Source organism: Paramormyrops kingsleyae, chromosome 19 (assembly GCF_048594095.1).
Source record: "Paramormyrops kingsleyae isolate MSU_618 chromosome 19, PKINGS_0.4, whole genome shotgun sequence".
NCBI lineage: Eukaryota > Metazoa > Chordata > Actinopteri > Osteoglossiformes > Mormyridae > Paramormyrops > Paramormyrops kingsleyae.
The window spans coordinates 4,240,376-4,265,341 of NC_132815.1; the positions used below are offsets into that span (position 1 = coordinate 4,240,376).

Consider the following 24,966-nt stretch of genomic DNA (forward strand, 5'->3'; position numbering starts at 1 on the left):
AGCTAGTTCAGATAATCACAGAGAGTGAGGGATGAAACTACCTGTACGCAAATGTTTCTGGTTGAGGTCTTTTTAAGAGCACGAGGTTTATCATTTATACATCGGCCATTAAACGTTCGGCCATAAGATGGCGCAATTTCGTTGCTGGCGCTCCGACTACTTCACTGAATTCATGATCACGTTCGGTCCTTCATGGCTGATTATCACTGCCTCCTGTTTGTATCATAGGCTAGTGTTTTTTATGCGTGTGACATTCTCCAGATCTCTTTAATGAGTCGTGTTGATGGGTGCATGGCTGAAATAATAAGATTATATAGCGAGCAAGTAGCCTGATCCTTCGCAGACAACAACCAGATATGTTTGAATGAGGCATGTCTACAAGGCGAACGGGAAATCTCACAGCAGTACGATAAAAATCGTTCTGTTAGCGCTTACAGTAGAAAAGCATCACAGTAGTCATAACGGCAAACAAATAATAAATGAAAGTGTAACATTGTTCTGCTTTTCACGTGATAGACAGGATGACGTGTCGAAGAACTGTATACCACCATCCCCCAGCAACAAACCCGCTAAACCTCTAAAGTGACATGTAATAAGTCACAAAGTTCATTTAATCATACTGTCAAAAGCAATTCTTAAAAATATAGACTTCATTAACTTGCAAAACATCCACGATGAGATAGATTTTGCGTATCGCGTGATGGGCTTTGTAAACACCTGTCTTTGAATTTTAACGTTTTGCATGACAGCCGTATTCACTGTGCAAGTATGGGTGTGCTTATCACAGCGATCCATCTGGTAACTTGCAGCATCCAACATCATTTCTGTGGTTTCCTCCTCCCATGGTTTTGCCCCAGTGGTCCTACACGTACCTGCATACATCTCGACCTTATCATACGCAGCCAAAACCCAGGTTTGACAGACAAGGGGAAGAGAAGGCTTTCAGTTTTGTGTTTTTCTTTTCTGCTGAAATGGAAGCTGTCACCTTATCAGAGCGACATGTAACTGATTATTGCCTACAGCTGTGCCACATAAAGGTGAAAATTTGTACTGAGTTTTCTGCAGGACAGGAGCGTAGATTAATGCCAGTGGTTAGTTCTGTGTATCTATATGTCAAACGTAGAAATCGGTCAGCATTTATGGACCATTTTGCACAGCGGAACAAAAGCCCACTGTAACCATGCATAGTCCACTCCTACCTGTGACTGATTAAACTTGTGGTATGTATTTGCTTTCCCCAGGAGTAAAGGCTGAATAAAGGCTGAAAACTGCATTCTGGTAGTAAACCCAGCCATTGAACTTTGCCAGGAGAAAGCAGTCTCCTTATCTCCCGCAGCTCCAAAGTGCAGTGGAGCCCTGCTGGGGCGCGGCCTGCCTGTTTGGCAGAGTACTAACCAGCTAGGCCCGCCTCTCGCTCCCCGTCTACCACGGGCTAACCCCCTTCAAGGTCAGCTCACACTGTCGTCTGCCAGCCCCCCCCCCCCCTTTGGCCCAGACCAAATACAAATTAACCATTTTTCATCATCAGGAAGTCATTAGGTGCACCGTCCATGCAGCGAACCTGGCATCTTATGACAGTAAAGAAAAGCCCCTTCACCATGTGACCTGCACTGCTGCAATGTTTCGCATTAAATCTGTGATGTCGTGCCAGGGAAATTTCCTTCTGATTCTTCTATAAACCTATTTTAGGCTCCTCTCCTTTGGAAGGATAATTGGGGGCAAATGCCTTTGTTCTATAGTGAATCGTACATTAACATGAGAACACGCTAACGTATGATCATAGGTGGAAGACGAATGCCTGACATGATGTTGATTCTGCGTATTGATGCATGATACCGTTTCCCGTGGCAGCTGATGAAACTGATATGGACTGATATGGATAGCCCAGATGAGCGGCTGCACGCCCGCGAGCTCTGCAAACTGCCCTCACGTGAACCAGGCAGCTGGGAGCCTTGCCAGGGAAGTAAATGGCAAGCAGAGGGCTAACCTGCTCTGGATGAAATGAGGATACAGCCCCCGTCCCGCCCCCCCAGGAGTAAGCAGCTGGGGCTTCTGTGATCTGGTGTGTGCATGATGAGGTCTCCCTTCCTCTCTCCCGGCTTTTGCTAAGAATTTGTGGCGGGAACCGCACAGCTACATACTGGATGGGCAGCAGGTGGCGTAGCTGTTAAAGATGTGCAACAGTACATGAAAGTGAGAATCTCCAAACAGACCATGCAGGAAAATACCTGCATGACACCATTAAGATACTCAGATGTACAAATGGATACATCCGCCTCTAATAGTGAAACAGCTACATGTACAGGTTTTGGGCAATCTTATCCGCAAAGGGTCGGTGTGTGTGCAGGTTTTTGGGATAACCTTTAGGTCGCCTGTTCAAACCCAGGTGTGAGGACTCTTCAGCCAGTCAGTCCTCTAATTAGTAATATAATTAGGCAGTTACAGTAAAACCTGCCTGCATACACAGCGGCCCTTTTCTGTCCACCCCTGCTTTTGATAATTTCCCGCCTTAATCGTCTGATTCAGAACTGGAGATCTAAAAGATATCACTGTTAAATGGTTGATGACACATCAAATGATAAAACAACACCGGTATTATTAAATGTATATACAGTTGCCACAGGGATACTACATGAAGTCTTTCATCTATTGCTTTCCCCAAAATCAGTTCTCTCACGTTCTCATTCATGTGCTTTTATTTAATTGTAGGTTTACCATTTACCTTATGGGCCATGTTTATGCTAACTGGGACAATGAGTCTACAGTCTATCACCCAGACGCTTTAAAACCTTTGACAATTTCTCTAAGTAATAAAAGCTACCAAACTGCAGTGCCATTCCTGCAAATGAAAAGCCTTTGGTCTCTTACGTCCTTCATCACAAGCAGGATGCAAATTACATTTTTCCTAATTTATCTGTCTAAATATATTTTTATTATAACGTAGGAAAATCACTGTGATGAATACAGTAGGAAACATTATTTCCCCCCAGACGTTCGTCTCGCCCGAACAACCGGTTAGGCGGGTATGTGTTAAATTTCTCTCCCTCTTTTATCCGGAAGCATGTCGCCTTCGGACGGCGTGGTCTCACACCCAGTCAGCGCATAGGGCGAGAGCAACAATCCAATCAAGCATCAAGAGAGAGGGAGGAGCTATTGCGAAAAAGTAAATACTCTGTAGACCAATCCCATTTGTCGACACAACAGTCAATCAAAATGCTGGCCATTAAGGGGAACCAATAGCTGAAGTATGGGCCAGCAGGGTGCCTTGCGTCTCCAATATTTGAGCTTGCTCTACAATGTTAGCAAGGAATCAACAGCAGTCATCGTTTTTATTGGTTGTCTCGTCAGATAATCCTGCGTTATTGTTGGCTTATACTGTGATAGGGCGGAACGTTGACCTAATGGTGCACATGCGATTGGATCTGAACACGAGGCTATCGAACCGTATTTGGTATTTTGGCATTAATCGCCGTAGTTTTCGCAATATGGACAGCATTAATTATACGTATTCAATTTTCAAGACATTAAATCAACGGACAAAGAAAGCTAATAATGTGCTATTTTGTTCAACGTTGTCTTAAACTGAAAAGAGAAATTAAACTAGAAGGTGAAAACCGAAAGTCCGATGTGTAATTTATGTCTCTGGTTGGCAGAAATCCCGCCGCAGTACATCGGGCACCAATCAGAGATGCGCATGGCGACGCGGGCGGACCAATGAGAAGGCCGGACGGCGCACGGTTCCAGCGCAGCGCTCGCAGGTGCGGATTACGGCTACAGTGAGCTGCGTGTTGTGGAGAATACTGCAGTGTGTCAGTAGCTAAGCAGCGGAGGCGGACTTTAGGGGAGGGTCTGCTGAGGGGAATGGTGTTGATTAGGGGTACCGAGGAGTGCCGAGATCATATTACAGAGACGGGGGGAAACAATGTCTGTAATGGCACATTGGAGCCATACAGCCAGGGACGGGTGAGCTGCCACATTGGATTTTCCCCACGAAGGACTGGCTGCCCAGCGCCGCGACAGATCAAGGGAGCGAGAGATTAATGCCTGCAGGAGAAGAGGAGAGAATAAAACGCGTGCATGGAGCTGGGCTAAAACTCGGGCACGGCGAGAGTGAAAGGAAAGTGCTTTCTCTGTAGTTCCCGCACCGCCTGTCGGCGCGCACGTTATTGTTTTGTTTATGGACGCCCGCTTGTAGTTCGGTCCCCGGGAATCGGACGTCGCCGGTATAGAGAGCAACACGGCGGCTGCTATCGGGGGGGTGAGCACCACCATTACGGGATGATCTGGACAGCTGTAGAGCCGATCAGCCTTACTTAGGTAGCAGAGGAATTGCGTTTCTGCCAGGGACATACCCCCGCAAGGCTCTTCCATGAGAATACATGCTTTTTTTGCTTTTTGTACGTAAATAGGTGTTGATATTTTTTTACGTTACAGCCTATTCGTCAGCATTGTGAACGGGACAAAGAAATCTCTTTTTTTTCCCCCCCCTCCGTGTAATGCTGCCCCGTTTTGCCCGTCCTGCCTGCTCCTAGACCTCGGTCTCTGCCGCGGCCATCATGTTTGCCGTCCGCATCGTCAGCGCTGATTACTATTTGGCCAGTCCCTTGCGGGGCTTGGACGTCTGCTACTCGGATTTCAGGGAGAGCGAGGTGAAGAAGGTGCCGGTGGTCCGGATCTTCGGCGCCACACCGGCAGGTACTTGTGTGTGTGTGTGTGTGTGTGTGTGTCTGTGTGTCTGTGTGTCTGTGTGTCCATCCCAGGATGACACCCCCGTCCCGGTGTTTAGCAAAGTGAAAGAATAGCATGTACATATTCCCTCATAGCTCTGTGCATGCAAATCGTTATCAGGTTATTACACATCGAACTATAGAAAACTACCTCTTTGTTGCCGGTTGCAAAATATTAAAATGCAGTCTGGGTCCTCCGTGCAGCGGAAGACTCAGACGGAGCAGACTTCATGTTTTTATATGATGGACATACATAAGCTTTCCCCATTGATCTCACCTGGTCCTGTCTCGGTCAGACTTGCACGGTGAGCACCTGACATACCCAGGGCATTTTCTTGTAGGATCGCTTTTGTTTTCAAGTTTATTTTTCCCATCCTTATTTGGGGGACCGAAGCGTACGTTTCTCCCCGTCGGAGGCGGTTTCCTTCACCCACGAAGCGCTTTGATTACTGGCTGGGGACGGTCTTGTTGCCCAGCCCGGCGCTGGAGACCGCGTTACTGCGTTACTGTTCCCAGCTAGAAGCGTCACTGATGGTCCGATTTGATTCCTGCCCCGGGAATAGTGATTATTCTCCCCGCCTTTACTGATTCAGGGCATTGTCTTTTCTGGCAGCGGATTCACCTTTAACAAACTTAATGTTTTTTTTCCTAATTAATGCAACACGTTTTTCTCTTCATGTTCGAAAGTTTGTGTCCCCCTGTGTATAAAATGACCCGTATCAGGTACGGGTTTACTGCTGTCAGACTTCAATCGTCTTTATGTTTCTGGCGCCCCCGAGGGAGCCGTATCCTGCTGTATAGGGACCCCTGGGTCGGGGAGCCCGCAGTGAGGTCCGCAGTGCCAGCAAGCCACAGGGACGCGGGCAGCCTTTTAAAATCGCATTTATTACTCCTTGGCTGCATGTCTTGTGTAACGTGCGGATATTTTCCATTCTTGTTAGGCTGGCATGTCAAAATCTGTTAATGCATGCATTTCTGGTGTGCCATGCCCACCTCGCGTCGTGTCTGTCAAATGCAGCAAAATAGAATGTTTTTGGATAGCGATTCAGTGTGCGATTTTTTTTTGACGGGTGACGGAGGTTCTTGAAAATAATTTAAAAAAATATATATATATATATTATGTTTTCGTATCCTTTACCCACGTGCAGTTCCATGGCAGGTGACAGACAGGCAGCCTGCTGTACTGCTAAGTATGACCTTTCTGTCTCAGGGTCAAAGCATGCAAAGCGCTTGATTTCCTGGCACAAAGTGCGTCTGTCTTCCTGCAGCTGGTTGTTATGGTATGTCTCGCATTGCAGTAGACATACTGGGCCCCCTGACAAAATGTCACCTTGTGCCCCCCCCCCCCCCCCCCCCCCCCCGCCAATTTTACTTAAAATTTTATGTATTCGAGGACCCCTGTAAATTTCCGGGGCACCAAGCCCCTACTGCACCCCTGGTGGTAGAAGCGATAATGTCCAATAATGATGTGTAGTATGTATTGGTCGTTCGGAATTGCTTTATTTAATTGGCTGTTTAGATTGCTGCGTGTCATTGGTCAGTTCTTTGCCATAATGACTAATTTCTAAAAAGTGATGCAGGTCTTTTTTAGCGTCTCTTGTGTGCTTTTTGGTGGTCCGTACTGGCCCGCATTTTGTGCACCACGCCCGACCTGGGGAAGCCCCAGACTGGGTCCCAGGGTCCCCTTTGGACCGGGGCCGGGCGGGGGTGGGGCTCAGCCAAAGCTACGGACGTGATGGGGTTCGTTCCTGCTTTGGGCATGTGACTCCGCAGCACGTATGGAAGACATTAGCCGGCATTTGTATTGCAGTCGCTTGGATGGTGTGCGGTAATGACTGAGAAACCGGGCAGAAGAACAGATTGTTCGAATTGCGGGTCGGAGACGTGTTACGCGACGCCAGGCACTTTGATGTGCGACCACATTGATATACGCTGTGGTGGCTGGGGCTGGGTAAAGACCTGGAAAATATTCCACCTTTAGAAGAAGTCGGGCCCTCTTCCACCGTACGACATAATCAGCAGCGTTTGCTTTTAATTTTAATGCTTTTGTTCCTTGCTGTGTATTTAAAAGTAACCGTTTACGCTGCTGGGTTTTTAATAGTCCTACTGAGGTTTAGTGCATTAACCAGGGACACTGGAGTAGGGACCCTGCTGGGATTTGAACCTGCAACCCTTGGGTTATGCTTCTGAGTCCTCCTGAATCCTGACTTGTGACTCTCTTGGCCTCGTGCCCCCCCCCCCCCCCCCCGGGTCCCTGCCTCCCCTCCTCTGCTTCCTGCTTGGCCTGTAATTGGCGCTCCGTGCCGGGTTCACCGGCCCGTCAGCTGGCTTGCTGTGGAGTCCCCGGTGCGTTTTGCAGTTTTGCACTCTAATTGTTAATGTGGCTCTGTGCTGGAAGCCCAACCTGCCGCACTGGATTCCTCTGCATCTCCTCCAGGTCTTTGGTGCCTTTGAGCCTGCCTCGCCTTTCCGTTACCGTGTGACCGGGGTTCCGTCCGCGGTACCTCCTGCTTTTGTTTTCCACGGCTACAGAACATGTTTGGATCGTCACCAGTATGGCAGCGGGGTTTATGGGATGTTAAGCGATCCTCGGTTACGGCCCTCCTCCCCCACCGGCCTGCCGCTCCGCACCCTCGTTGTTGCCACGGGGGATTATACGCTCCCGGTTAGCCCTTAAAGACGTCGTTAGCCTTGAGCAGTGTTTCAGTAGCGACGTCGAGAGCTGAGGGCAGCACAGGGGTATCTAGCCCAGCTGGGCGGGGCAGTCAATGTGACAGTGACAAGTGCATTTTCACTGAGTGGCATTTTGGTGACAAAGGGAGATGTTTACAGATCACTCAAGCCTGGATGTGGAAGGTATGAGGGGTGGGGTCACAGGGCATGCCGTAAAGCCCTGCACCGGCCATTTTGCAAAGAGAGAATGGGCCCCCCTCTTTGGAGCCCTGAGGATTAGGAGGGCATCCCCCCCCCCCCCTCGGTCGTCGTGTCCTTGTGTAAACATTTCCATGTTGCACTTTCAGTGCCATGCTGATGGAGCCCCCCCCTCCCAGCCGGCTGGATTGCTGTCATCAATGGGGGGCACGCTGTGTGATCAGAAGAGTCTTATTAATGGGGGGGGGGTGGGTGCTAAAAATAGCCAGGCTTGGTTTTTATTGCGACCGTGGCCGGTTGCCCCCCCCCCCCCCCCCCGATACACAGCAGCTGCAGCGAGACGACCCAGCAGAGGCCGGACAGGGGGGGGGGAGAACGCAGTAACTCCGTCTCCCAGGCCAGCTTTTTGCAGCTCGCTAGTAAAAAATAGCACCTGTACATACATTTTCATCAGAGGGGTGGGGCCAGCACCCCCCCCCCCCCCAGCTACTCCAGCTGCACGTGTCTCTGGACCCCGCCCCCCCCCCCAAGTGATAGACATGCAACCAATAGCAGATTCAAGCAGTGGGCCCAAGCCAGACATTTCGCGGGGGGGGGGGGGACGACCTCCTGTTGTTTGGTGGTAACTGTAATGCCGACGAATGGCATCTTCAAAAAACGAGCCACTGTCCCCCCCCCCAATCCAGTCTCATATAGAATTTTTATGACCGTCTGTGCCCCCTCCTCGCCGCTCTCTCTGCTGTAGGAGGCCACTGTGAGACCTTCACTGTTGACTCTCTCTCTCTCTCCAGATTTTTCTTTTGTGTCTCTCCTTTGTCTTTTCTGAGAGGGAATTCTCTCCCGCAGCTGCTTCAGTCACTACTTGTTGTTGCTGTCGTTCGTGTGATGATGATAATTAAAGCCTCATGCATCGTTTCCTAGACGTGAATGAACCCGTCTTACGGAGAAAGGAGACGTAAAGACGGTGTATTAAGGCTTCTGGCTAAAACGTTTGCCGGCGGTGACCTGATCGCAGCCGCCGGGGTGTAATGGAAGCCGCAGCCTGGCGCGATCGATCGGCTCCCCACGCAGGGGTGTCTGTCGGGATCTCGGCAGCCATGTGCTGTCACTTTGCCCAAATGGCTCCTTCCGAGAGTGTGGACCCCCCCGTGTTTAGTGTCATGTTCTCCGCCTTGCTTGCCAGGGACCTCATGCTCTGATTTCCGCGTCGGTGGCATGTTATTCATGCTCTGATGTTTCTCCATCTCTGGTCTCCTGCTGAGCTCCCCGTAAGGGATGTTGACCGCGTCTTCGTGGATCCTACCTCCTCCTCTCTTCATGCCCTTTCACTCTCACACTCTCTCTCTCTCTCTCCCTCTCCCTCCCTCTTGTTTTTCCTCTTGTTCACGGGTCCTCGTTCCTTAAACGATGAGGTCCACAAGGAATGCTGGGAAAGACAGACGGTGTAGATGTTGATGATGATGATACTTCGGCAGTTGCTGGTGATGTTGCTGGTGATGTTGGGGTGGCACAGTGCCCCTATGAGCGGTCCAGCCATGTAGGTGAGCGGCCTGCCTGCTGGAGGGGGAGGGGGGGGGGGTTTATAAGGGAGTATCCAGACCCCACACTCGAGACGGAGCACCGCTAGCTGTTAGCATGGCAGTGCTGAGAGGGAGTGTGCAGGAGTGTGCAGGGTCCCACGTCACCGGCTGTCCCTGGGTGTCACAGCCCACACGTCACACCTGTGCCCTCCGCCATGTCGCTTTGGTCTCGCTCCTTTATCCAGAACACAGGCTCCTTATTTTCCACTTCTCTCTGCTCGCTGCAGGAGCCATGGCACCGGTGTCGTTCCGTCGAGCTTCAGGCTTCCCCGTTCCTGGTTCCAGCTCCCCGCTCCCCTCCTTTGACATTCCTCCAGTTGCGTGCGCCAGTTAGCTGTGGGGTAGATAGGTGTCTTCTGGAAAAGTCCCTGGCGTTTTAGCCGGCTGAGGTTACGGGGGGGGGGGGGGGCTGATCTCATCTTCATTCCGCGTTCAGCTCTCTTTCGCTGCGGGGACTTTTCTGTGATGCCCCCTTTTAATGGCGACCGGCAGGGCTCTGGAATCCAGCGCACAACTTCCTCAGGGTACAGGAAGCGGAAGCTGTCACTTACGCGGGCGGCTCGTTGCCCTGGGCGCCTCGCTGTATACATGCTACAGTGGCCAAATTGTCTCCTCCCTCAGAGCTGAGCGATGAGTCAGTGCTGCAGTGCATTAAACGCCCGTGAGACGCCTGTAAGGCACTTGCTCTGGATGCCCAGGCTGAAATCCCTAAACTGTCGCCCGTAGCCTCAGAGCGAGGGAAGGGAATTCCTCCTCTGGGTGTCCGGCAGCAGAGCTGGCAGCCGGGAAAACCCTGGTAAGCCGGAACTCCCTACAGTCCCCCCGTCCCTCCCCCCAGCCTGCCGCAGATGCTTCATGCATTAGCAAATTTAAGTTCCCCGTCTGCATTTAAAATTTTTTTTTATTTTATTTTTTGTTCCCCTCTCTTCGCTGTCGCCTTCTTCCTTGTCCCCATTGGTGCCTGACCCCCCCCCCCCCATGAGGCTGGGGATGATGTAACAGCTTCCTGAAACTGGGCCTCTCCAGTCAAACAGACGCAGCTTTGTGTGTGGAGCCCGCAGAGGTGAAGAGGCCCTGGGTTCGACGGCTTCCTCCCCTTCGCTGCCTGCCCTGCAGCGACGGCCTCGTTCAGTCAGAGAGGCGGGTTTGGGGTTCGGGGGGCGGGGTCAGTGGTTGTGTCCCCGTGTCTACTGCTTGCTGTATCTGAAAGCTCATTGGCCGATAAGGACTGTTCCAGGACTGTTTGGGAAGGGTTCCTTCAAGCACCGCCAGCTGTGGCGAAAGGGGGATACCCCCGCTCACACGACACCCGAAAAACCGTCTCCCAGCTGAAACCTGATTGGCCAACCCTGTTGGGGAGGCGGAGCCATGTGGTTTGCACTTTGCCCAGGAGTCCAGCTCCTTGCTGCTGTTGAAGGGTCCCTGGCTAGTGCTGTCATTCACCCTGCCTGCTGAGGAGGGCGGACACCCCCGGCATGCCCCCCCCTAGCCATGCAGAGTGGGCCGCAGCACTGATTGGCTCCTGATGAGCCCTGGCTGTGCCTGATTACTTTCCACTGCAGAAGGGGGGGCTGGGGGCTGCGATTTACTGCCCTCACTACCGACAGCCCCATGCACGCTGGTCCGGCTCTCTTTGTCTTTATTACGTTCCTGTAATTCCAGTCTGGCTCTGTGAGATTTAAGGAATAATAAAATGTGGGCAATATTACCCCCCCCTCCCGAGCAGCCTGTGTGGGCTTGCCATCCTTGAGCTGCGGGTAGGATGAAAATCAAGTGCACCCCCCTCCCCCCGGCCTCCACCCGCTGTGGGGATTCAGAAATGGAACTGGGCTGGTGGGGAGGCCCGGGCGTGTCCGGCAGGGCGGGCGCTGAGAGCTCTGACGGAACCCGGAACCTCCGCTCGTCCGGGAGGGGGGGGGGGGGCACTGCAGAGTGGCAGGCAATGAAGGGCACACACACACACACACCCTTCTGCACACACCATGTGCCAACCTGTCATATAATTTGCTAAAAATAGCACCGCCCCCATGCCGGGGTGGCCCACCTGCCCCCCAGCTCTTCCTCAAACCCCATTACTGAGCCCCTCCCACTATCCCGCCTGCTTCACCCCATTCCCCCCCATCTGTCTATGTCCCTTGCCCCTGCTCCTTCTCCTGAAGGATTATGTACAATAAAATAATCTTGCTTGTGGAAGTTCAGGGCCTCCAGCGTGTCTGATACCTGTGGGCTGGATGTCGGACCCGTGGCGGTGCCCCTCATTTGTCCCTGTCCTCCTGTCCCTCGCTACCCCAGCCAATGGCTGCTTCTCTCCTGCTGTCTCTCCCATCTTCATTTGATAGTCTCATCCAGGGTCTCCCAGCCTTCTGCCCTTTGGTGTCTAGGATACGCTCCAAGCCCCCCTGTGACCCTGGCCAGGAGGGAAGGCTTGGAAATGGATGCATGTTCAGAGTCGTTTCCTCAGTGGCCTTTGGTGTTCCCTGCCTAGTTTACCTGCTCGTCACTCTCAGGACAAACAGGACAGTGAGCATCTGCCCTGCTGATTATTAATTGATTAGATGCCCAGACATGCCCATGTCTGTCATTCCTGTCCTTGTCACTAATCTGTACTTTTTGGAACATCACTGTTCTCGGGATCATTTACCTTTATTATCTGCTGCCTTCCTTGTACTAAAAAATGAAAAGGGTGGTGCGAGTTTATGGCAGAACACCATCTCTCCCTCGCCTGTGCGTTTAAAGCGGCGCAACGTCTCTCCCCTCCCTCGCCAGTCGTCTCCCCCCTCCCTCGCCAGTCGTCTCCCCCCTCCCTCGCCAGTCGTCTCCCCCCTCCCTCGCCAGTCGTCTCTCCCCCCTCCCTCGCCAGTCGTCTCTCCCCCCTCCCTCGCCAGTCGTCTCTCCCCCCTCCCTCGCCAGTCGTCTCTCCCCCCTCCCTCGCCAGCCGTCTCTCCCCCCTCCCTCGCCAGCCGTCTCTCCCCCCTCCCTCGCCAGTCGTCTCTCCCCCCTCCCTCGCCAGTCGTCTCTCCTCTCCCTCGCCTGTGCATTTAAAGCGGTGCGTCATCTCTCCCTTGCCTGTGCATTTTAAGGCATCACGGTGTCTCTCCCCTCCCTCGCCTGTGCATTTAAAGCGCTGCGTCGTCTCTCCCCTCCCTCGCCAGTCGTCTCTCCCCTCCCTCGCCAGTCGTCTCTCCCCTCCCTCGCCAGTCGTCTCACCCCTCCCTCGCCAGTCGTCTCACCCCTCCCTCGCCAGTCGTCTCTCCCCTCCCTCGCCAGTCGTCTCTCCCCTCCCTCGCCAGTCGTCTCTCCCTCGCCTGTGCTTTTAAGGCATCACGGCGTCTCTCCCCTCCCTCGTCGGTGCGTTAAAGGCGCCGTGCCGTCTCTCCTCACCCTCAGTTTTACAGCTCATCGAGAGCGAGGATAGTGCTGAGCAATGATTCATTTGGGCCGGAGCGGCTGATGGCTCCCAGCCCAAACCTCACCACGGATACGTGACAGTTCACACATGCTTGTCTTGTTACACCCTGAACCTGCAGAGCAGAACTGTGGAAACAGTGTGTCTGTCCTCGCAGATGCTGGGGCGAGACTCCTCTGATACCATGCAGCTGGCGCTGGGAGTCGGGTCGTGGAGGGCGGGAGCCCTTCCAGACGGCGAAGCTGAAAGAGGCTGTTTTCCGGAAACCTCCACCAGCCCCCCCCAAGGGTATTACCCAGGGTTTCTTTACTCCTGGCAGGATGCTGTTCAAGTGGGAGTGCAGGGTAGTGCAGAGACCTGGGGAGGTGCTTGGGGACTCTACACACACAGACCACACACACACGCGCGCATTCACACACACACATACACCGTGTCCTTTTGTGTCCTCGCTCATTCATAAAAAGCAGAGAGCGCCAGTGAGAGCGCCAGTGAGAGCGCCAGTGAGAGCGCCCCCGTCGGAAGCACCTATCAAAGGACGTCTTCCCTGCAGCCTCGGGCCAGCTGGGTGCAAACAATCGCCTGTTTATATTTCCCTGCCCCTCTATCTGCAGGCTTGTGCTCGTCGGCACAGTTGCCTAGCAACCCGGCTCCGTTTCGTCGGCGGCTACGGACGGGCCCGCCGTAGCACGCGCTCGCTGCCCCCCCGGGGGTGTTGGGGAAGGGCGTCTGCCTTTGTGCTTACCACCACGCACCCATTCTCCGCACCGTGTCCCTGTGATCAGGATCCCCCCCCCCACCGCCCCGTGTCCCGCCGGGCTTCCCCTCCGGTCCTTGCTGCCGCCGCACTGTATGCCTCCCCGCCGCCGTCTGGTCCTTTTCACACCTCTAATTGGCACTGGTGGCTTCGATGGGCACGTCCCCCCAGAGAGGTGACATTCCCACAGCGCTGGGCCGGGTTTGGGAGCCGAGAACGTGGCACGGTGGACAGTGGCCGCGGGTTTGTACAGGCGGGCGGACCCTCTCGTTTGCCGATGAGTTGAAGTCAGGCCAGTTGGGCCTCTGGGTCGCAGGACCACATGGGGCATCTGGCCGGACTTCAGCACTGTATCAAGGTACCTGGTGGACGTGAAGGGGCAGCACCATGGCACCTGCAGTTTGTCCGTCACTTTATCTGCATATTGCTCCATTTTATACTGCATTTTCTGTCTGTATTGTTTTCAAATCAAAATGTATTTATTGAGCACATTTAAAATGATAAAGTGCACAAAAAAAACGAAGACAAGTACAAATAAGAGCAAACAAGATGGTAAATGCTGGAAAATATACAAAGAAATGAGAGTAAGTAAGAAAATAAATAAAAGACACTCAGACTAATACGCCAGGGAGAAAAGATGCACTTCTGTCAGAGTCTCAGTGAAGTTTGCACTGATGGACCAGATTATTGTGGAAACAAGGAGATGCTTCGGGGGGGGGGGGTGCTGTCTGTCCTGAGGGTTGAGGAGGTGCCGCCTCACAGAGGTCACAGCCAGAGGGACCACGCTGGGAGTTTGGGAGGGGTCATGATGAGGACCACGCATGTGAAGTTACCACGCTGTGCCCCCTGCTGGCTGGGAGGGGGGCATGACTGTAGTGCAGCATGTGAGGAGCCGTGAGAGAAGAGAAAGCAGGGGGCGGGGAGGCCTCACCTGCTGCAGGCAGAGGAAACTGGGGTGGGCTTGGGGGCCCCCCTGCCCCCGCAGACATGGGGCCCTCAGGGGCGCTGCTCCGACATCCTGCCGAAACAGGCCGACGGGGACCAGATGCTGGGGCTTAATGCGATGTTTATAGTCTCATTGTTTGTGATTTCTGGGGCGTGCAGCTGGATATCGCAGTGAGAGCTATGGATCTCTGACGGACACGACCTGAACTGGCGCGACTGTAAAGCCCCCACTCAGCGTGACCTTATCTGCTTAATCGTGTCAGAGTATATCTTATACAAAGACGGGTTTCAGACAGGAAAAGGGTTCTTCAGTCAAGGGTAAATCTCACTGGAAAATCTTTCGTGATGAAATGTGTGTTTGGGTTTGCGGGGCGTCGTGTCGAAATCGGAAGTTTGGTGGTTCAGAATGTCGGAGAGGAATCATCAGCGGGGTCATAAACTATCTGGAAAGACTGACCTATATAATGTGATGAAGCTCTGCAGCTTGTGGGCTCTGGTGGCCTTTTTCTCCAGTGATTTTCGTACGTTCCTTTGGGAGATGCGTGAGAATCGTTCTTCGCCGCGATATTCAGCGTGAGATCATGGTGGCTCTGCTGTGCTACCCGGCTTCTGCTCCTTGTCTCCTCTGACGTAACGTTGTGGGTGTTTGTTCGTCTCGCCTGCTTTGGGGCCCAGGGCCCGATTCTCCTCCCTTGTGTCACGGTAGGTCTCCTCGACATGAGGAACGGTGGTCGCCGTGAGCTCGTTTCCATTCGAGTGTCTTCTGGCTCTCTCCGCTTTAAAATTCGCCAGTCGTCAGCGAGCGAAATAGGCACGCATCTACACCCATGCATGCTGTTGCCATGGCTACCAGACGCTTTGTTGCCCTGCCCTCTGGCTCAGTTGTGTGTCGGGAGGCGGACGGACGTCGCAGGCTTTGCCGAGAGCCCCGAGTCGCAGGTCGCCGCACCTGGCTGTGCCGATTTCACCGCTTCGCCGGTGAGTGGCCTCGCCTGACCTGATGACCTGACCAACCCCCTCTGTCCCCCGTCCTCCAGGCCAGAAGACTTGCCTCCACCTCCACGGCATCTTCCCCTACATCTACGTTCCCTACGATGGCTACGGGCAGCAGCCGGACCGCTTCCTGCGGCAGGTGGCCTTCAGCATCGACCGCGCCGTCAACGTATCCATGGGGAGTCCCTCGTCTAACTCGCAGCACGTCTTCAAGGTCATCCTGGTGTCTGGCATGTAAGTGTCCGTTCATCTGAGAAGAGTGTGAGGGGCACTGGGTACACTGTCCTGGGTTATTACTTACTCCCATTATGCATTCATTTGGGTTTATTTGTTTAGGTAAAATTGGAGCCTGATCCTCAATTTCAGCTTTTTTCCTGGAATATCTCTGCCATCCCAGGGCATTTTTCCCATTAGCTCATAACACAAGGGTTGCGGGTTTGAATCCCATGAAGCAGACGTTAAATGTCCCTCCACTGTAAGTCACTTAGGATAAAAGTGTCGGATTAAGTGAAGCGTTACTTAGTCAGCTTGTATTAGGGGAATAAACAGATTATTCATGCAGCCTGATTCTTTGAGATTGTCAGTGCAGACTGCACTGGATAAGTGCTTGGAAGATGGAAGGCATCCAGTGACCATGCAAAGGGTGATGGATAGTATCCAGTGACCCTGCACTGGATAAGTGCTTGGAAGATGGAAGGTATCCAGTGAATCCAAAATTAATTTTTAATTCACAAATAACATTATGGGGTAAAAATGGGGGGTGGTTTGTGACTTAGCGGGTTAGGTTGCTGTGCCTGTGATAGGAAGGTCACTGGTTCAAGTCCCAGGGTCAGCAGAGTGATTTCAGCATTGAGCCCTTGAGCGAGTCCCTTGAGCCCCTTTGTTCCTGGGACTGCCTGACCCCGCTTTCTCAAAAAATGTATAAAAGCTTCCGCTAAAATAAAAACCTCCCAGATCCACGCTCACCAGGGAATAGTGTCCTCCTCCCAGACTCTTCTTTTTACATAAATGGTGCTTCCTTCATCTATTCTAATGTGGAGGTATTTTTATGGAAAAGCAGGCATGTTGGCCACAGGCCCAGTGTTAGAACATCATAGATCCCTGAAGGTCACGCCGTACCACTTCCGGATGCCATTCAGCTGACGCGCAGCACCTTTGAGGAGGAACGTACCAGGAACCGCTGCGGACCATGGCGGTGGTCCTGTGCAAGGCCTGTCTGACAGGTCCAAACCCAGGAGAACCTGCTAACCGCCGCTCTCTCCTCAGGCCTTTTTATGGATTCCACGCGAAGGAGAAGCAGTTCCTGAAGATCTATCTCTACAATCCCCAGATGGTGAAAAGGTGATCTTTTTGTTCACGCCGCATGAACTTGTGAAACATGTGTCTCCCTGTGGAGGCCTCCCCCCCCGCCCCCGTCCCCTCCATCATTCTCCGGTCGGTTTATACCACGGGGGCCCACCAGGATTATCTGCAAGTTTGAGCTCTGATGTTCTTTAGTAAAAGTGGCAGGGAAACCCCCAGCCTACATGCTGATCAGTGGGCTCAATCTGTGGCCCCCTGCTGGCTCTATGTGTTCATTACACGGATCTGGAACTTTCCGCCACGCAGGGTTAGTGGAGTCCTCTTCACGCCCTTGCTGAACTCCCTGCCTAGATGCATGTGTGTCTGTTTCAGGGTCTGCGAGCTCCTGCAGGGCGGCGCCGTCATGAACAAGAGCTACCAGCCCCACGAAGCTCACATTCCCTACCTGCTGCAGCTGTTCATCGACTACAACCTCTACGGCATGAACCTGATCAACCTGGGTGCAGTCAAATTCCGGCGGACGTGGCGTGGGGGTAAGCGGGTGGGCGTGGCTTGTGGGCGGGTGGGCGTGGCTTGTGGGCGGGCAGGTGGGGCATGCGGGCGGCCAGGCAGGCAGGAGCGTGAGCGTGTCTGTGTTTGAACACAACTTAAAAAAAGCCTTTAAATCGCCTGATGTGCTTTTTAAAGAAGCCAAAACGCTGATTGTTCATGGTGATTTCTCAGTTTTTTTTTTTTTTTTTTGGAGGCAAGAGTCTTCTTTAATTGCATTTGAGTGACGCAGTTGCTTCTGGGGGGGGGGGGGTGTCTGTGTGTATGTGGGCATGTATATTTCCGCACAATGTGAGGGGGAAAAAAATTATTATTGACCTTGTGGCGACAAGGGGAAAAGTGACAAATCTATCGCTAATCAAAAAACTAAAAATGGTGAAGGTTTTGTATTGGGTTAGGGCTAGGTGGGGGTTCCCTGCATCTCAGCGTGATAATGGCGTCACATTCAGTTTCAGCTGAAACGGTCCTTTCTTTAAAAGCAGCCGATTGGTCCCTGAAAGTGGACGGTCGGTTTCTTAACCAGCTGCGGCCCCCCCTGCCTGGAGCCGGGAGGCCTGGCTGTCTGCAGCTGTGTGCCATTCTTTCGGCAGACCAATGAATCTCCGCACGCTGCTCTATCCTGCCCTCCTCCTATGTCAGCCCCTCCGGGCCCCTGGCAGCCAGAAAGGGGTGTGGCTCCTCCCCCTGGCTCTGCTCAGCCAATCAGGCGCACGTGCCAGTTATCGAGGAGCAGGTTCACTTCAGGACGCCCACCTAAAGCACCTCCTCCCTAACAAAGAGAGGAGGTGAGTGTCCCAGCTGCCCTGGGACCGGCTGGCTCAGCCCAGCGGTGGGTGGTCGCCGGCTGAGGTTCTGCATGTGTTTGCCGGAGAGCGGGGAATGCTCTGGACGGACGCCAGCTCACAGGATCCGCTGAGCTGCAGACGTGTTCGGTGACAGAGCGAGCGAGCGAGAGAGAGAGCGCGAGCATGGTTCACGTCCCCCTGACAGGCGCTGCCGGCATGTTCCAGCAGCAGAGAGGTAATCGGGGCCGTGCGCCACGCTCCGTCAATCAGAGCTCTGCTTCCCCGCGCCTCGCCGCGTCTGGCCCACCTCGCCCGGCGGACCAAGTCGAACTCGAATCCGGTGATGGCCGTTCAGTCTTGGGTGATATATGCCACATTGGGGTAGCTGCACTGGCTTCCCGCGCTCTGTCAGGAGGAATAATCTTCTCTAGCCTTTGCTCAGAGGGAGCTGTAGGCCAGTTACCTTTCCTGTCTTTCCTTTGATCGCCCGTGAACATGCCCCCCCCCGCTGATGCCAGCGATTAAAGGGGACAGAATCGCCGGGACTGTTTGATCTCCAGAAGGCGCTAATCCCCTGTCCTGCCGAAGTGGGGTTGGGGGGGGGGGGGCGCTGTATCCATGCCGCTGCATTTCCCTGGGCCTTTTTTCACTGGGCCTGAGGTCTGGGAACAAGTTAGCAAGGCAGCTGGAAATCCCACCTTGATACTAACAGGTTCTAAGGATTTTAACGCAAGACAAGGAGCAGAATTTCATGATTAATCCACTGCTGCTGGGTCACCATGCTGTAGGCCCGACCTGCAAAAGAAGCACGAAAGTTTGCATGTTGATGTATATCTAATTTTCTTTGGGAACGCTGCCCTTCTGGCCTTATTGACTGTGAGGAATGCAGGTGGCTGACACCTTCTGGGCAGAGTTTCTTCTGATCCTGGGTGGAACACAAAACCCACCGATTCCTGTGGCAGCCTTGGAACGTCAGGCTGAATTTATGCCCCATTTGTCTAATCGTACGGGTTAAATATTCGAAGGTTCAATGGCAAGTCCACTTTTGTGACAGTTACCAGCATCATTGTCCATGTCTTTCCTCCACAGAGAAGACCTCGTCGACCCCCCAGGACGGACAGCCGGCTGGCAGGAGGACCCCTGGCTACCATTGGAGGAGCCCCTGTACCGCCAAGCTGTCAGACTCCACACTAGGGGGCAGTATTGTCCGCTGGGAGGAGGATGCTATTCCCTGGTGAGCGTGGATCTGGGAGGCTGGCTCTCGCCGTATGTCTGTTTCAGTCTCCTGGTCCCTATTTGTTTACCGCTCTCCCACTGTCTGTTCCCCAGCTCCTTGGTGCTGGAGGAGGTGGAGAAGCAGAGCACGTGTGAGCTGGAGGTGGATGCTGTGGCCGCGGACATCCTCAACCGGCTGGAGATCGAGAGTAAGGGTCGGGTGGAGCACGTGCTTCTGACTTGGGGGGGAAGCTCTGTCCGAGCAGCTCCACGTTCACCGTTAAATGAGATGATGGTCCGTTGCAGATGTCTCACGTCATTTATGATCTTCATGGCTGCTTTTAAAATGCTGCTCTCGGGCACTTCTGCGGCGGGGCTGACTTTGAACGAATGCTTAGCGATGCAGATGAATGCTTTCTGAACGTTGGGCTGGGTGTGGTCTTCATATGCTTCATAAGCCCAAGCGCTGTGGCTCTCCCTTTTGTCGTCAATGCAGACTGACACCTTCCCCACTGCATCTTCGACCCCTCGTTTGCCCGTCAGATCAGTTACTGTCACTCCTTGCAGCCTCGGAGCAAACCCCAACGTTCTCGATGACCTGAGTCATCGTAGAAGCTCCCAGACAGAATTATGGCCGATCTTGATAGGGAAAATGGGAGGGGAATTGGGTGATTGTGGAAGCATTTCTAGGTCATGCATGAGATGGGCCAGTATGGGGTTTGTAATCCAGTTGGATTTTCCACAGCAAGCGAAGCTGGGTGGTGTTTTGAGAGTTTATTATATCAAGTATCATGCTTTTACTCTGTGTGTGCTTGTTATGCTTGTGTGTTTCTTGCTATGGTTCTTAGCTGTGCTGTAGACTCTTGGTAGTTATTGTATGTGTGCTTTTGAGATCATTTTCCAAGCGCCAAAGTGTAGCATGTGATGTAGAGAAGATGTGAAGCTCGTGAAGACTGCTCTCTTTGATCTTCTGAAGTAGATTGCTGTCGGGGATCGCGTATGTGTTCTCAGAACATCGGTCCTGTGTGAGCAGGTGGGGTTCAGTCTCCAGCGCGTATCCACGCGCTCCAGCGGCTCAGCTGTTATGTTCCCGCAGCTCAGATCGGGAGGAACCCGGGTCTGCAGGCCATCTGGGAGGACGAGAAGCAGCGGCGTCGGGAGAAGAACGAGTCGTCCCAGATCGAGACCCCTGAATCTCAGGGTGAGTGACGTGAGCCCACACGCCGCTGTGTTTGTCCTGAGCCGTGCAGGACTCAGACGCCTGGGACAGTATATGGCAGCTGGTGAGACGGTGCTCGCAAACCAGGTGGAACCTGGATCGTCGATCTGTGGGAGTGTGTCAGGGCATCGGAAGTCTCTAATAATTATTAAACTATGAAGGATTTACATTCTGTTTGTTTAGCAGACACTTTTATGCATGGAGGTTTAGAATTAAGAAAGCCAGATCAGACAGTCCCTGGAGCGACTGGGTTTAAGGGCCTTGCTCAGGGGGCCCAACGATGACATCACTCCGTAAGGTTTGAACCGGCGACTTTCTAATCACAGGCATAGCGTCCAAATCCGCTGAGTCACGCACCGGCCCCGAATCCGCACTCCTGTGAGCTTTCAATCAAACCAGCAACCTAAGGATTTCCATCTTAACATTTCTGCAGTGCTCTGCTCTACGAGCTAAGCTATCGAAGGAGGCAGATATTGCATCTGTTATATGAAAGCTAACTCTGCTCTTCCCTTTCGTGTCTTCAGTTGAAATATTATTCGTATGGTAGCAAGCCAACAATCTCAAACTCTTTTGTTGTAGCTGCAATTCCACTCAAGCACAGATGGGGGCGCTGTCTGCATCATCTATATTTTGACCTTTCGATATTCCCATTTAATCTTAAAGGGTATCGTAAGCTTGTCCAATGAATCTCCGCATTGGTTCTCTATCCTGCCCTCCTCCTCTGCCTGTCAGCCCCTCCAGGCCCCTGGCAGCCAGAAAGGGGTGTGGCTTGTTCCCCCCACTTCCCGAACGTCCGTGCCTACGTCGGCCGCCATCGGAGTTTAACGAGCATCCCGCTGTTTTCCGTTTTTCAGACCGGGGCTGTGTGGCTCCCAGCGAGAGCGAGAGGGTCTTTATGAGGAGGCTGAAGGACATCCTGAGGGAAAATGACTTCTCCCTGTAAGTTCCTCTTTTACTGGCCTTTTTAAGACAGGAGGAGCCCTGAACTGCATCGATTAATCAATTGCTCGCCCCTGTTATGTGACACACTGTCTTGCTGCAACACAATGAAATTCATTCGTCTTCACGGTACAACCACAACACGCTCAGCCTGCTTGTATCTCTTTCACTCTTATATTGTTACTAGGGTAGTATTATTTTATATTACTGAAGCTTATATATTAAGTACCCAATATCAGGAAATCGATGAGAGAAAAGTCGCCGTAAAGCTCAGTCCTGTTCTCAGTGCTCGTCTACGCATTCCATTTGAGTTTTGGCTTTTTATGAGCTGCTCATATTATTTGTCTGAAGCCAAGAGCTCTGTTGTGGCAAAAAAATAACTGGAACGTCCTTGATAAGCTTTGTGGACTGTAGCTTACCCACAGTGCAGAATGGCTTAATTGTGACAAGATGACTAATCATAGCTCCAGGTCTCTGGCGCAAACTGTCTCAAGTTCATGTGTGTGTTTGACATCAAAGCTAAATGCCCCCCCCCCCCCCCCCGCCATCTCGCTCATCCTCTTACCCCCCTTCTGATCTGGACGGATGTCGTGTCACAGCCTGCCCGTAACGCAGACTGCGACCTCCGGAGAAGTCATTGTTTCCGTGTTTATATGGTTCTTATACTTGTTAGTGCTTGGTGGGTTTTATTTAATGCACCAGACCACTGGAAGGATCGTCGCAGGTTTTTCCTGGTTCACATAAAACAAATGTGCCCCTCTGCATCTGAGAAGGTGGAGTCCTGCTTGACGTCCGTGCCATTCATTCTCCTCACGCATAAAGAGTTTTTATTTTTTTTTTTCCACGTGAATTACATCAGCACCAGATGGTTTCTATTCATGTGGCCTGATGCTGCAAATACAGGCGATCCTTTATGAGTGGCGGGGGCTCGGAGCTCGGATTTCGCTTGTAGGTCAAGTAATGGGAAGGCCTGAGTGTGGCCCCGCCCACGGGGGCGGAGTCAGCGCCGCAGCATGTGCATTGCGCACTCTAGCAGCGTGGCTAATTAAGACAGACAGAATTGCAGTCACACACGCCTTGCTGCGCAGACTTGCTGCGCAGACTTGCTGACCAGCGGTGTGTCCCCACCGACAGGACATTCAGTTCTGTGCAAAAGTCCAACACAGTGAAAGAAAATTGTTTATATAATCATCATGTTGGTGTAAATATCTGTCAAAGCAGGTTTCAAAACCTCTCCTAAATTCCCCCCCAGTATTTACAGTGACTCTCCAGTATATCTGAGTTTTTGTTGACCACCAGCATACTATGTTTGGCTAATTAGTACTTTTCCAAATTATTCAACTAATTGAGTTAAGGGAGCTGGTGGTAAAAATTAATGATTACATGGAATGACTGAGGAGACCCCGAGGAGAGGTTTGGGAACTGAAGCGGTGTTCATCTAGCCGTCCACCAAGATATCAGTAACTTTTCTGGAGAACGTAATAAATACTTATTACTTTTTATTGTGTTATGGTACATTTACATATATTTCAATGTTTATGTGTGTTATTTTTCTCCTGAGAAAATTTGCACTTACTACTCAGATTTAAACATTTTTTTGACTATCTAAGACATTTGCACAATATTGTATGTATGAAAGTCTTTCAGAGGAATGTTGTAAAGTAGAGGAATTTCTTAAGTGCATCTGTATGAATAGGTCAAACTTAAGCTGAACGTTGTTTAGGGTAACTGCTTTATTTTCATAAGCGTACAGAGGCACTATGTCCATCTTAGGGGGGGAGGGGCAGTGTGATTATGGTACTCTGTAGCTGAGAGGCTTTTGGACCCAGTCCACTGGCTGTCATCCACTGCCAGCCTTCCATTCATTTCTGGGCACAGGCTGTAACCATTTTCATGATTGAGATTGTGGTACGCTAAAAATAAAAGATGTGCTTCCTTGTGACTGGAAAGGGCATCCGAATTCAGGTGACAGTTGTATAGTGACAGTGTTGCTGAGTAACAAAGACAAATGGACAAAATAAATTTTCCATTCCCGCGCCCAGGACTCAGTCGGGGTTGGTGTGCGGCGATGGAGATGAGTCGCAGATGTTTGCTGTTGAGCTCTCCCTGCATCCTGATGTCCTGACCCCAGAGGCCCTGAGGTGCACCCCGGCCAATCTGGTAGAGGTCCACAAAGACACGCAGACGGGTGGGTCCGCAATCCCAGTCCCCAGTACAGAGATACCTCCACCCATCTCATGGCACTTTCATAATAAGAGAAGGCCTTGGTATTCCTTTCGCTCATCATCTTCCTGGTACTGATCTAGAGCACTTTTTCCCAATCTGGTCTTTGGGGACCTGCAGACAGTCTATGTTTTTGCTCCCTAGCAGGGAGCAAAAATGTGAACCTTATGCGAGTCCCTGAGGACCAACTCTAGATGAAGAATTAGGGTTAGCCTTGGAATGATTGCTTAAACCACTTTGATCAAATCACTTGTTTAACTACTACTGAGGTTAGCGACAACTATTCTGTCTGTCCTTTCCTTTCCATATAGATGCTAAAAGGTTAAGTGGTAAAGACTCAGAAGAGGCAATTGTGGACGAGGGGGCAATCCTGAGTCTCTTGGAGAACAGTCAGACCTTCCTGCCACTTTCCCAAGGAGTTGCCCAGTCACCCATTCTTGGTAGAGTACCCATTGATCATGTGGAATTATTTGGTTGTCACTCAATGGGGATGCAGTGTCCTATTTATTTTTTGTCTATTTTTCAGTCACGGTCTATATGCATAGTGTACAGGCAAATGATGCTTAGGAACAGGGGATTCTGAGAGATCCAATAGAGTTTGATTTTAATCTCCCGCAGGCAACAGTCAGGCTATGGTGGACCTGCTTGTAGGACTGGAGGATGATGGCTATCAAGCTGACGGGCCAAGGAAGAGCTCTCAACGCAGCATGTCGATAAGTGCCAGCTGCCATTACAACAGCGATGAGGAGGAGGCAGCCCCTGAGCTGGAGAGACAGGAGGCGGAGCTTAGTATGATGATGTCACAGAGATGGGACACTGACCTCCCAGAACATTCATCTAGGCGGAGGTATTCCGTAGTCTCATGGTTGATTTCCTAGCAACTGAGTCATGTGACAAAGGAAAACGTCTCAAACACAGGTTACTCCTTATTGCTTAGGGCAGGGTTCTTCAAATCTGGACCTCGATTCCAAATCCAGGCCTTGTTTTCAGTTCTCCCAAGTAGTTGTTTAATAATTACTGATTCTGATTGGTCAGAGGCTTCACACCTGACTGACAGGTAAAGGAAGGCTGGAAAACCAGCAGTGCTCGGACCTCGAGGACCGTGATTTGAATAACCCTGGCTTAGGGTGTCTGTTGATGTTCACTTTGTCATATATAGGAACTGACAAAGGAATCCCTCAGTCGTCGTGTTCTTTATAAACTGTGTAATCCCTTTTGAAATATGTCTGTCACTGTCCATCACAGACTGTCAGTGAAAGACGTAAACGACAGTTCTGGTGAGGAGCAACGAGACTCGTCAGATGAAGACATGGACTGGAGTGGGAACACTCTGTTCGCTAATCTGTCCATTCCACAGCTGGATGGCGCTGCAGATGAAAATAGCGGTGGGTTTGATTTAATGGGGCAAAAAATAAAAAATAATGTCAGCATTTTAATGTACACGCAAACCTTCATCTT

At 51.9% G+C, this 24,966-nt stretch overlaps 1 protein-coding gene across 1 annotated transcript in view; it reads left to right on the forward strand.

Annotated features, from left to right (window-relative positions):
• Positions 1-3,780: 3,780 nt before the first annotated feature.
• rev3l (REV3 like, DNA directed polymerase zeta catalytic subunit) overlaps positions 3,781-24,966 on the forward strand; it is a 39,639-nt gene continuing 18,453 nt past the window's right edge. Inside the window, exons 1-12 of the mRNA XM_023810167.2 lie at positions 3,781-4,695; positions 15,321-15,510; positions 16,543-16,617; positions 16,951-17,111; positions 19,002-19,146; positions 19,242-19,336; positions 20,224-20,328; positions 21,201-21,285; positions 23,328-23,473; positions 23,820-23,948; positions 24,127-24,355; positions 24,754-24,893. Coding sequence (XP_023665935.2) covers positions 4,557-4,695; positions 15,321-15,510; positions 16,543-16,617; positions 16,951-17,111; positions 19,002-19,146; positions 19,242-19,336; positions 20,224-20,328; positions 21,201-21,285; positions 23,328-23,473; positions 23,820-23,948; positions 24,127-24,355; positions 24,754-24,893 — 1,639 coding nt within the window. The 5' untranslated portion in view covers positions 3,781-4,556. The remainder of the gene's footprint in view (positions 4,696-15,320; positions 15,511-16,542; positions 16,618-16,950; positions 17,112-19,001; positions 19,147-19,241; positions 19,337-20,223; positions 20,329-21,200; positions 21,286-23,327; positions 23,474-23,819; positions 23,949-24,126; positions 24,356-24,753; positions 24,894-24,966) is intronic.